Source organism: Dendrobates tinctorius, unplaced genomic scaffold, assembly GCF_039654945.1.
Source record: "Dendrobates tinctorius isolate UK_male_01 unplaced genomic scaffold, ASM3965494v1 ptg000079l, whole genome shotgun sequence".
NCBI lineage: Eukaryota > Metazoa > Chordata > Amphibia > Anura > Dendrobatidae > Dendrobates > Dendrobates tinctorius.
The window spans coordinates 18078907-18092669 of NW_027361747.1; the positions used below are offsets into that span (position 1 = coordinate 18078907).

The 13763-nt window shown below is 41.3% G+C and overlaps 1 protein-coding gene across 4 annotated transcripts in view; it reads right to left on the bottom strand.

Annotated features, from left to right (window-relative positions):
- The window catches only part of LOC141096839 (uncharacterized), a 281517-nt gene that overhangs the window by 213721 nt on the left and 54033 nt on the right, over positions 1-13763 (bottom strand). For all 4 annotated transcript variants that reach the window (XM_073583673.1, XM_073583671.1, XM_073583672.1 and 1 more), the window contains 3 exons: positions 13017-13128; positions 6781-6855; positions 2090-2178 (listed from right to left, as the gene is read on the bottom strand). In XM_073583673.1, the coding sequence (XP_073439774.1) occupies positions 2090-2178; positions 6781-6855; positions 13017-13128 (276 nt within the window). The remainder of the gene's footprint in view (positions 1-2089; positions 2179-6780; positions 6856-13016; positions 13129-13763) is intronic.

Sequence of the window (13763 nt, forward strand, 5' to 3'; positions counted from 1 at the left end):
ACAGACGAGGCCCCGGGGGTACCGATTGGACGACGACCTCGGGCAGGTGAAGCGCTGGTGGTAGATTGGTCTAGGACAGCCCCAGCGAAAGATCCGCGAGGGACGTCATCACGACTAAAGGAAAGGTGAAAGGTACCCGGGCCTGGAAACAGAGAGCTGTAAAGGAACTGCGGGGTCCAAGGTCGTCAGGAGGATGGCCAATAAACCCGGATCTGTTACAACTGAATTCTGCCTCCGTCTCGTCTTTGCATCGTCCGGTCGTGGTAAGCAGTGGACCACCCCCCAATCCGGGCCCCTACCATACAGGTAACAACCCTTTAGCCCACCTGGAAAAGGCAAAGCTTGGGGTGTTGGAGCAATGTTGGGTGGCTCAGATGGCGAAGTTTCAATATAAGATCACCTATAAGAGAGGGGCCGAGAATACCCACTCTGACGCCTTATCCTGAGTGGCCCATAGGAAACCTGGACCTAACCGGGATGAAGAGCTGGAGGCTGACGAAGTCCCTGAGTTCCAAGATTCTGCCAGAACGGTGGCAGCAACACTGGAGCAGGTGCAGATAGCGCCCCGGGAGTGCATATTGGGCAATCTCGTGATGAGTGGGTCTGAATACAACAAGAAGATGGAGAACTCGCTCAGATAAGACAGTGGGTGTCTACAAAGTGATTACCCAGCCAGCAAGAGAGAGATGCTCTGTCCCCAGGAGCCCTGCAGATGCTGCGGCAGTGGGAAAGACTACAAATGAGGAACGGAATATTGTGTCAGAAAGTTCAACTTCCTCCCATATTCTATTTCTCCCTGCAAGTAGTATACAGTACATCTGTTAATAAATTTGTTAACTCTTGATCTGCCTCCTCTCCGTGATGACATCTCGATCCCTGCAATTCTACCGGGGGAAAGTCAGACAAAAAGGAGAAAAAACTTCCTGATTAAATTACATAGTGTGAGAGTTCAGTGTTAGTAAAAAGAAAAGCAAAGTTCAAGGTCAATGGGCTGGAGGCATGAGAAGTACCTATCGTTTAGGCGGTATGGGATGTTGTGGAACTCCCTGCAGACATTTTAGAATGTCTGAGCCTCGGGCTCGAGTCGGTGGCTATGGAGAGCATTGACATTACTTCCATAATGTGGAAGCTGGAGACCAATGAGAGGGACATGATGGAACCTGTGAGTACTGCAAAGCCTATCAGACAATCCCTGGAAGAAAAGAGTCTAATAAGCGGATGGATAGAACAGGCTGAAAGAACGGAGAATGTGAACGTGCAAAGTGCCAGGAACCTTAGTATTGGCAATGAAGGTTGTGCCCAATACCGCATGATGTCATCTACTGAACTGAAACTGTTAAGTAAAGTTGGACTCGTTAAGCAGAATCGGGTGTCATCTGATTTGTGTGCGGATGAACCGTGACTGTACTACAGCACGTGGAAATCGGGACACCGTTTATTTGTAGGGTGTCAGGGAGTCAGCAGACCCTCGCCCACGCCTTGTGCACCTTACACTTCCATGTTTTCTTCCTGAAATTCCCAGTAGACTATATATAGTATATGCCTGAAACAGGGGATTAGATTTAAAACTTATTTAGACGGTAACTCACCACAGCCCTAAAGCACAGGCAAAAGTTCACAGCCATTTTGGGTGCAATCTGACTCATGGTGGATCAGTGAAGTATCTTTGAATCCAGTGAACAATCAGCCAAGGAATGCTGGTTTATACTTAGCAATGTACAATTACTGTGCCTGTAAGACTGCAACAATCAAGCTTTCTGTGCCTTCTTGCCAAAAATAAAAGCTGGTGCAGTTCTCATCATAACTTGCCTCTATAGTCATTAGAAAAATCATTGATTCTTCTTTTGGATGATTGGATGTTTTTCAACACAAATATATGTTAAATCAATATATATATTACAATAGACATTTTTGCACAATGTAAGTCAAAGACAGACATGTACATGCATTAAAAGGTCACACAAATGCAAAGCAAATGATAGACTACAACATATACCGTAAAACAGAGAAAATGATTAAAAAACACTACAATTTCCTGTGTATTGCGTTTTATGTTCAGCTTAATGGCCTGAGCGATATGAACACTTACTCTTGGTAGATGAGATGCTGGCACAGCTCCAATTGTGTCTTGTCTCGAAGACTCTGAAATGCTCTGTTCTTCTTTAGACACAACTGTATCTTTAAAAAAATATGTTTTTTTTATTAATTGGTGTAACAATAATCTAGGTGACATATTTTATACATAGTCATCTGTATCGGTAACCTTACCACAGTAACACACTGTCACAAAGGCTGCTGGCTGCTCATGGACAATCCCAAAAGAATAAATGCCTAGAGGCAGCTTCAAAAATTAAACATTAATCAAAAAAAGAGGAAGAAGCTATATGCCATAGAGGTATAAAATAGAATTTTATTGAAACAATATTAAAAATTACCATAAAAAATCATGTTTAAGAAATGGACACATAATACACAGAATGGCCACCAAGTCAAGGTAAGCAGGCTAATGTATGTAGAAAAAGCCCATTGAAAAATATTTCAATAATCTGTGGGAACAGCCTCACCTAAAAATGTGTACAGTAGGCTCAATCAACAGGAGTGTTAAATAGAACATCCCTCCATATAAGATATAATGTCAAAATGGGTCCCAAAATATAAGTATATTATAATATAGGCTCAAGTAAGTATAGCTCAAATGAGCAGAAGTAAACAAGAACAATCTGGAGAGCTGACAGCCTAAAAGTGCATAACAAATCAAGGAGACCAAAGTAAGTTGTGGAGGGGCGTTTTCCTACATTATCTTAAGTGGTGGTGGTACCCCAACGCGCGTTTCGCGTGGTGCTTTCTCAAGGGGAACAGACAGGAAACGTTGCAACAAATCCGGACATTACGGATGCAGATTTTGGCAATTAACATGGCCTGACGCAGTCAATATGCCTGTCTCTCTAACTACAAGCTCTATCTTAGCCTTGAGTATTTTGACGCTCGAATGTAGTGAGGTGCGTACATGGTTACTCACTGCAGTGGGCCATAACTTTCTTGCTCCAGGCAAACAATCCGTGTAAATGGATGGATGCAGGGCTCCTCCAGTAGGTGGATAGTACTTTTGATGACTGTGGCTTAACTCCTACCGAATAACTGCAGACTTCTGTTAAGATGGCCTCACTTCCTCTTCCTTTGTTTCACATCATTCAAATTGTAGCCCCACCTCTGACATTTTGCATGCATGTCACAGTCTTTCAGCAATGCTTAGGCAACAGCAACAACTTGTGACAGAATAACATTACTGCAGATAAGCAACAACAGGTACAGTATTGTGCTGATGCAGACACAGGTATACACATTTGTACCACCCTGGTGAGCCAACACACATCTCACATGAGCAGTGAAAACAAAAACCTCCAGAGGCCCTCTGCTCCATACATCATCCGCTATACTTTATCCTGGTACAGTGCTTGTAGGAAACGAGACTTAGAGAGAAAAGGAATATAATCAGAAGCCTCTGATCTAAGGCTCTGATTAATTGATTAGTCTGATTGATTCATTTTAGGGATTTAGTATGGCCTGACAGAATATTTGGGTCTAAATATTTGCTTTTAGACTCCCTTTCTGAGTTTCAACCCTGATTTAATTTCCCTGTTCTCAAGCATTTTTTTAGCGCTATTTGTAAATTATTAGAGGCATTTGGAAAAGTATTAGACTTATTATTGGTAACAGCAGAAGAAATCTGGTGTTTTACCTCTTAATGACCACCAATAAGCTCTTATTATTGACCTAAGATATAAGAGAAGACCATCTCCCAGTGGTTGAAAATGCCGCATCTGTCAGCTGTACACTATAGTGGACACTGTGATTCCATAACCACAATCAGCGTTGGCACCAACCATGGCCGTTTAAAGCCCTAGATGCTTCTATTGATAGTGACAGCAGCATCTAGATGGCTAACAGAGCTCCTTCTTTAACACCATCGGTGACCTAAAATAATGGCCTGAGAGTCTGCCAGTTATAGTGGCCTGTTCAGATGCAACATTTTAGTGGTCAAAATAAAATTGGTCATTCCACTTTGAATTAATTCCTGAAAAGCACCTGAAAGGTTAAAACAAAAAACCTGACAGTAGTTTTGCATATGGTGAGGCAGGCTGTTTTAAAATGGTATAACTTTGAGGGGTTTCCAATGTATATGACCCCCAAAGTCATTTGAAGAGTGAATAGGTCCATAAAAAAATAAGTTTTGTAGATTTATTTGAATAATTACTGATTCATTTTTAAACCTTCTTACATCCTAACATTATAAAATAATATTTGAGAAATGGTGTTAATGAAAGGTAGACATATGGATATGGTAAGTGTTATTAACTATTTTATATGGTAAGACTACATGGACTAAAGGTATGACCATTCAAAGTTTGAAAATTGGAAATTTGGGGAAATCTTTGTTAAATTTCTGATTATGTCATAAGTAAACACAAAACATATCAACCTAAATGTATCACTATCAGAAAGTATAAAGTGTCATGAGTAAAATAGTCTCAAAATCACTGGTGCATGTTGAAACATTTCAAAGTTATTGTTAGGCGTCGGGTTTCTGTGTCTGCTCTGCAGGAATCCAGAGCCTCACATCCTGCGGTCTCCTGCTGTCTATCTACTGCAGAGAAGATTACTTTGCAGCAGACCACTCCAGAGACTAAAGGGGGTTTTACACTAAGCAATATCGCTAGCAAGATCGCTAAAACGTCACTGGTTTGTGACGTTATAGCGATATTGCTAGCGATATCGCTATGTGTGATACTTACCAGCGACCGGCTCCCCCGCTGCTCATCGCTGATCGCGCGAGAATGTCCGGCTCCATTTCTCGTCGGGCGCTTCCTGATGAGACTTCCTGCTGTGACGACGAGCGACGCGTGGAGGCGGGCGGGAGGACGCCAGGATCGCTGTGTGTGAATGGTAAGTATCGTACGCTGCGTCGCTGCTGCATCGCTGTGAGATCTTTCTGTATGAAAGCTCACTAGCGATCATTTAGCGATGCACCAGCGATCCTGACCGGGTCGGATCGCTGGTTGGATCGCTGGTGCATCGCTAAATGTAAAAGGGCCTTAAGGGCCCCGTCACACATAGCGATCTCGCTATCTCATAGTGACGAGCGCACTTTATTATTTATTTTTATTTAGTGCGTTCTGCCGTTCCTAACAGTTATGGTCACATAAAGTGACACGTCAGTTTAAAAATTGGTCTTGATCACTGAGGGGTTAATATTGGGGCATGTGTGTTGCCTGTGGAGGGTGCAGATGGGCTGTAGAAGAGGTCATAGATATCTTGGAAACAAACTCTATGGTCATTGGAAGAAGTTGTCATGGAGGGTTGGGCAGGATGAAGAAGAAAAAGGAAATGATGTTTACATACAGGAGAAGTCACTTGTATTTAATAACTATGTATTCAGATCAGTGCTTGTGTCTAAAACCCATAACCTTCACATTTTTTTTATGTATAGAGCTGTGTGAGGCTTCATTGTTTGCACGGAGGGCATAGTGAATTTTTTCCTATTACAATGTTCACCGAGTGGAAAACATACATTTTTATTAGTTTGGACATTTGTGGATGTGGCCATACCAAATTTTGTGTATGTTTTATGCTTCTTTTTGTTTAGGTCAAAGGGGATGATTAGAATGTTTTATATTTGAGTCAGGGCGTAATAGAACTACTGTCTCTCGGCTTTCACTAGGCCATGAGCTGCCTTCCTGGCCCCATGCAATCTTATTACATTGAGGGCAGAGTGGGTATTGAGGGACCTTCCTCTGAGTAACTCTTTAGATACCACAGTTGCTACAGCGGTATCTGAACTATTCAGATTCCGCGTTCTGAGATATGTCTGGTTCTAAAAACTCCATGCCGGTGCGGCCTGTGTAAGCTTCTGCGTACTTCCCACACATAGAGACGCAACCAATGATGAATATATCCGTGACCGGTCAATAAAGGGTTATAAGGGTTTTCTCATTAGAGAAAGTGGTGGCGTAAGCCATTAGTAGAATATTGTGGGGGTCCAACTTCTCTTCAGTGGAAAAACAATATGGGCCACTGTTCTAAATCAGCGCTGTGGCCACTACATGTTCAGGACTGGTGGAGGTCTCAGAGATTAGACCCTCATCATTAAGAAAGTGATGACATGTCCTGGAGATATTTCATAACTTTATTGGATGAAAATAAATCTTTAACTTTTATTTTGATACATAACAATTCAGGGTAACTTAGTTGCTTCGGAAATGGAAATGACTGGTGGGTCAGCGATATTTAAAGAGTAGAAATGTTGCACAATTATATAACTCTGAAAAAGCAACAAGTAATATTTCCATGTAGCTGTAGCTCGGCCCCCTAGACTCCATGTCACTGGGGGTTCTTAGACACTCCGACTCGATAGGAGTTTCCGGTTGCCTGACATGGTGCCTTATGTCCACAAAAAAAGCACCAGAGAATCGGAATGAAACAAAACAACATAATGACTGATGGAAATGACTGTGTGATCAATGTCCCTGTACATTGCCGTGTGCTCAGTAATAGAAACAGTATCTGTTTTCATACTGGTGAACAGCATATAAGTAGCTGAACGATTACACTGTTTATTCCGACAGGTGTAATGTGTCTGCAGGAATGCAGCTCAGGTGATAAGAGCCATTCATCCAGATAACCGCAGCAATGAATGACATGTTAGGGAGTAATTAAAGCACAACAGCAGCACTTACAATGGTTAATCAATAGCCCAGAACAAATAGAAGCCTTTTAGTTTACCTGTTGGAGAATTTCAGGACTTCTTTCCTTTGGACACACAGATAACAAACTCTTCAATTTTTGAAAATCCTTTTTCTAAAATAACGAAAATCAATATAGCGTGTAGCTTTATAACGATCTCATGGCATAGACTATAGATGGCACACAGATTACAGTATATTGTATATTCCATTCACAAGTATATCTGTCAGGATTGGAACATAACGGAGGACAGGTAAATCAGAGACCTCACTTGAATAAAACAGACATGCATGACAACAAGGACTGTGATTATATCATTTATATTTATATCTTATTTTCCAACTTGTTTACACGAAAAGTGTGAACATTTTTTTGCATAACCATGTCCTATTTGTCCCTCCTGAACACTTTTCCCCTATACAGGCTCTCCTTCTAACTGCTATATAATCTCCCATTCACCACACTCAAAGAAAAGAGGAGGTCCTGCTCCCATGGTTCTCTATGACAGCCTCGAGAGCACCACCATATCATCCGTTATACAGCAGTACATAGCAGTGTAACTGTGAATGCAGCACTGAAGTGAGATATAATACTTAAAGGGTTATTTCCAAAATCACAATGTGGCATTATAGTAATATACACATATTTATTCATCTGTGGTAATGTAACCCATTTTTAAATCTGCCCCATTTTGCACATATCACCTCCCTACAGATGACCTCCCATAATCTTTTTACTCTTCTTTTGCCATTAGAACATTCCTTTAGTTTTAGGGGCCCTGGTCAATTATGCACAATGCAGTCTCTCACATTTTGGGATCCTGCCACCATAGCTGTGCTATGTCTTGAAAGGAGCTTGTACTGTGAGAGATGATGTCACAGGAAGGGACAGAGCCTTCTTCATTACAGTGCAGAGAGAACATACCAGGAAAATCAGTACTTGTGTGCTGGTAACTAAGAGGTGTGATATCCTGCAGGATACGCTGTATATATCAGCCTGAGTGATATACTGCAGGATAGGCTGCATACAGGAGGTTTAGAGGAAAGATACACTACAGGATGGATTATCTTTTGCCATAGGCATCAATCGAGCAGCACTTGCAGTTTCACAAAATTTATCTGTCAGCAGCAAGCAACAAACACAACTCTGCACTGCCATCGTGGAGGAGATTTGAGCTCTGCTATGATTAGCAAACCATGTAAACAATGTTAAACCACACACAGGTTGATTTATTTATGTAGATAACAGAGAAAAGGAGAATGGTCTCCAAATCGACTACTATTTTCCAAATTGTGCCCTCAACATCCCATTCCCATAATCCCCAATCCCCTTCTCTGTCACATCTATTTTCCTTGCTTGGCAACACTAAATGTATTTTGGTCTTGCCAATAAAGCTTATTTGAGTTTGAGAACAAATTTGTAAGTACTGCACAGGAGCAGAGCATGCACAGGGGCATAAGGTGAATGCTACACTTAGATTAGCTTTAGGGTATGTGCACATGTATGCAGAAAATTCCTGACTGAAAACCGGACTTCTTCCCAGAAAACGCGCTTTTTTTATGCGTTTTTTTTTCCGGAGAGTCCCCAGTCTCATAGAAAATAGTTAGAAATGCGGATTTTTCCGCAAAATTAATGAGCATGCTGCGTTTTTTTACCACGATGCGTTTTTTTTCACGGAAAAAAATGCATCAATATGCACAAAAATTGCAGAATTCATTAAAATGAATGGGATGCTTCTTGTAAGCGTATCTTAAGCGTTTTTGCAGGTAAAAACGCTTAAAGACGTGAAAAAAATGCTTACATGTGCACATACACTTATGGTGACCTAGAGATGGGGGAGTCAGGAGCACATAGGAGAAAAGGAGGGGCCTGCAGCACCGAGGAGAAGCAAGTACTGCTGGGAACTGTAGTTTTAGCATTTAAGAATGTGTCTGCCCATTCTGCTACATGAAGCACTGTATGCACAGAGGGAGATAGAGATGAAAAAAGACACAAAGGTACAAGTAAGAAGCTTTATATTTGAGTTTTTTTCTATATATTAACCATAATTATGATTTTGTGTGCTTTGTGAAAAATAATATTGTTGGAAATAACCATTTAACAGAACTAGCAGCAGTACTGACTCTGTTTCTCGATAGCACTTCCACTGTCCTCTTCCATATCCCCTTTCCATAGACAACTATGGGCAGCACTCTGAGCTCAACCCTTAGCTGGAAGGACTGACCATCTGCAGTCAGACAGATTGCAGGGCATATCCGTGTCTGTTCATAGATTAGTAGTTTTAGGTCTGAGGCAACCTGAGACTTATCAAATCTATTCAGCGGCCTCTCTTACTCTGATGTATTTTATCTAAAAGGCTGCAGCAGTGAAGCATAGAAATTGCTTGCACCAGAATTCATAATTGCCTTCATAAGTCCCATGCTCAGTGAAAGGAAGTTCACCTGTGTGCAATCTAAGTGTCACACAATCTGTCAGTATATTTATTTATTTTACTCATTTATATAGCGCCATTAATTCCACAGCACTTTACAGACATTATCGTCACTGTCCCCAATGGGGCTCACAGTCTAGATTCCCTATCGGTATGTCTTTGGAATGTGGGAGGAAACCGGAGAACCCGGAGGAAACACACACAAACACTTGGAGAACATATATACACACACCTTTTCTGAAAGGCCACAGAGGCTGCAATGCTATAAAGCAAGAGGCAGCACTAACCAAACAACACCATGAAAACCAAGGAGATCTCCAAACAAGTCAGGAAAAAAGTTGTGGAGAAGTACAAGTCAGGGTTGGATTATAAAAAAATATCCCAATCACTGATGATCCCCCCAGAGCACCATCAAATCCATTACATTCAAATGGAAAGAACATGGTACCACAACAAACCTGCCAAGAGACAGCCGCCCAGCAAATCTCTCAGCCCGGACAAGGAGGGCAGTAATCAGAGATGCAGCACAGAGACCAAAGGTAACCCTGAAGAAGCTTCAGAGCTCCCCAGCAGGGACTGGAGTATCTGTCCAAATGACCACAATAAACCATACACTCCATAGAGGTGGACTTTATGGACGAGAGGGCAGAAAAAAGCCTTTTCTTACAAACAAAAATTGTAAGGCTTTTTGTTGGGCTTTGCTAAAAAGCATGAGGGAGAATCCTTAAATGTATGGAGGAAGGTGCTGGGCTCAGATGAAACCAAAATTGAACTTTTTTGTCATCAAGGTACACGCTATGTCTAGCACCAAACCAACACAGCTCATCATTCCAAGCTAATCATCCCCACAGTGAAACGTGGTGGCACCATAATGCTGTGAAGATGTTTTTTGGCAGCAGGGACAGCGAAAATAGTCAGAGTCGAGGGGAAGATGGATTGTGCAAATACAGGGATATGGAGCGCCCGCCAGGGCAGTGGGGATACTCGATACCGGGCCGGTTCTTAAAGGGGATGTGTTACGGCAGCGGTGACCCAGTACGTAGTGGTAATAGAAAGGATGTTGTATGGATGTAGCAGAGTTGGATAGGTGTCGCAGGAATAATTAGAGGACACAGCTGCGTGCAATTCCAAAGGTTTGCTCACAGTTCTGGTGCACACAGATGCCCGCTTGGTGCTGCATCCTCCGTGTGAGGAGCTCAGTAAACTTCCAGGTAGAGCAGGATCCACCTTCCCAGGACTCCCTTCAGTGTGTGACTTTCCTGGCCGTCTCACTGTGTTGGTTTCTACCCCTCTTCCTGACCAACACCTCACAGTCAGTGTCCCAGGCCAGCAGCCTCTGACCTTGTCGGGTAACGTTCTTTCTGCGTTCCGTTGCTCCCTTTCCAGAGAAGATAACTGTGGCTTGTGGCTGAGATACCTACAGGTGCCTCTGCCTCCGGCTTTCCAGCTGAGTCTGATGATTATTCCACTGGACTAGGGGGCCGGTACCCCACTGCGATCTTATCCCTCCAGCCAAAATTAGTTGGCATGGAACGAGCCTCATGGGCAGTATGGTCGCTGTGCCGTGCCTCTAACATCCCTTCTGTCCTCTCCAGGAGCGTCCTTCAGTCTCTTTCCTTCAACTTTACCAGGGAGCTGCTTGTTAGCACGTCTGCTCCCTTTCACTTCCCCCTCAGTCTCTCTGAACTGCACTGTCTTCTCCCGCTCTCTTTCTACTAGCTCCACCCACCTCTCAACACCCTTTCCTGCCCAGCCAGGGATGAAATCATCCTCCCGTAGGGTACATCCAGGGTGCCCTGCTGCTGTGGTGCGTGTTTGGTGCAGGTGTTAGAGTCATGTGAGGTGCACCCCTCCTTACCTGAGAATGGGGTACCACACCTCTGGGTGAGGTGCAATACCACTGTGGCGACTGAACCCTCAGGGGCACCACAGATGTTCTTGAGCAAAACCTGTTTCAGTCTGTCAGTGATTTGAGACTGGGATGGAGGTTCACCTTCCAACAAGACAATGACTCAAAGCATACTGCTAAAGCAACACTTGAGTGGTTTAAAGGAAACCATGTAAATATACTACAAAAGCAAGCACTGGTTTATAGGGAAACATGTAAAATTTTTGGAGTGGCCTAGTCAAAGCCCAGACCTTAATTTAACTGAGAATCTGTGGTCAGACTTGAAGATTGCTGTTCACCATGAGAAACCATCTAACTTGAAGGAGCTGGAGCACTTTTGCCTTGAGGAATGGGCAAAAATCCCAGTGGCAAGATGTGAAAAGCTCATGGAGACTTATACAAAATGACATGCCGCTGTAATTGCCACAAAAGGAGGGTACACAAAGTACTGACTTTTGGGAGGATGAATAGTTATGCACACTGAAGTTTTCAGTCATTTTGTCCTATTTTTTGCTTGCTTCACAATAAAAAGAAAAAGAGATGTTCACAGCTGTAGGCATGTTCTTTACATGAATTGATGTAAACCCTCAAAAAAACCTGTGAAGTTCCATGTTGTGAGGTAGCCAAACAGGAAAAATGCAAAGGGGATGAATACTTTCGCAAACCACTGTGGAGTGATTGCAGACAATCATCACAAAGCGGGACAACCCTTTTAAAATCCTGCTGTTCTGTTCGGTCAAAAATGACCGTTTTTGAACTTTGATATTTTTTAAAAAATTCATTATGCGGTTCTGAAACTTGTGGTTACTTGTATTTTCCGAATTTGAGGGGTTCTTTCTAAGGGTACTTTTTTTTTTTTGGTTTAGTTTTTGCGCCACATTTTTTTTTACACTTGTACTGTTCCGGTCAAAAATGACCGAATAGCATTTTATGCTAATTTCAGCCATTTTTTGAGTAAAACAAATGAGTTATAATTTCTTTTGAGACTACTTATTGCATCTACTATTGTTTATGAAGTAAACAGTTGCTTTAAGTGCAGATTTACACATGCTTTCAGTACAAACCATACGCATTGGCTTTCAGTACAGTTCTGTGCAATTTTTTTTCTCTGTATGTTATTTACCCTGCTTTTCCTCTAAAAATAAATAAATTCAGTTGTCACCATTGCATATTGTAAAAGAAAAGAGTTTTTTTTTTTATTTTCCTTGTGTTGGTTCTCTGTGCAAAGCAGACCTGAAAAGCTAATGAGTCATGTCTGCCAAATGTTTGTTTTCTTCTCTGCTATCTCAGCATTCCAGGGGGTGGTGTCTGGTGTCTCTTTTCTTATCTTATCAGTAAATAAGCAGTTCAGCCAGCCATTTCAGTCTCAGTTTTGTTGGAGAGAAGATCTGGAGACATCTGTGCCTTGAATGCAAATCTGTATAGGTATGAGGCTTATAAACTTGTGTATTATTGTTGTCCTGAATGTAAACAATAGAATTATGTGAAGATTTTCTGAAAAAAACTGATTTTTTTAAATTATTTTTACTATTTTTTTCAAAATGTTTGCACGCATTTTATACTATAGTTAATTTTAGTTATAATTATAGTCAGTTATAGTTGTTATAGCAGTAGTAGTAGTAGTTGTTTTAGTTAGTTAGTTAAGCTCAAATTTGTAATTTCTGTGCAGAATTCAATAAGCCCTTGTAACCTTTATAAGCACAAAATAAATTTAAAAAAATTGAGTTTTTTACGTATTTTTTTTTTTTATAATGACCAACCATGTTCACATACAGTATAATAATGCAACAGGTATTCAAAAAAAAATTTTTAAGTAGCTAAAACAGCATTTTAATAGGTCCGGTCAAAAATGACCGGAGCAGTACAAGTGTATAGTGACACGAACAGAATAGCAGGGTTGATACCGCCTACATACTCTTCTAAGACAATATTTGACAACAGTCTTAATTTACTTACCATATTATTTTTTGAGAAGCTGCTGATATTGAAGAGCAAATCTCTTCTGCTGTGTATCTGCATCTGAAGGTGAAAAAGGGCCCATTCCACTACACTGTTTCTTCCAATATATCTATAAAAAAAACAATTAAACAGCATAACCATACAAAGCACAGAATATGGACATAACTATTTTTATTAAAATCAATTGCGGACAATCACCTTTTCTAAGCAGTCTTCAAATTTACAGCTAGTAGCAAACCTTAGTATTTTATAATTTGTTCCTTTTTTATTGCTACATTGTATATGCCTTTTTCTGTATTGTGTTTTAAGCTGTCCATTTTACATGTGTATTTTTAAAAAAAATTTTGTTAAAGACTTGGGCCCCAATTTATCAAACCGTTTGCAATAAAACTGTTTGCAATATCACAAAAATGTTGTGCACCTCGTACCTGCAGAAAATATGTCTTACTTTTAGTATTTTAAGGCTGTGTGCACACGTTGCAGATTCTGCTGTGGAATTTTCCACGCAGATTTTGCTAAATCCGCAGGTAAAATGACCTGAGTTTTACCTGCAGATTTAGTGCAGTTTTCGTGCGGCATACCCCTGCAGTTTTACACCTGCGGATTTCAATAATGGAGCAGAGGTAAAACTGCAGCAGAATTGCACAAAAGAAGTGACATGCTGCAGTTTTAAATCCGCACCAAATCTGCACGGAAAAATCCGCAGCATGTGCACAGCGGTTTTTGTTTTACATAGCCTTAAAT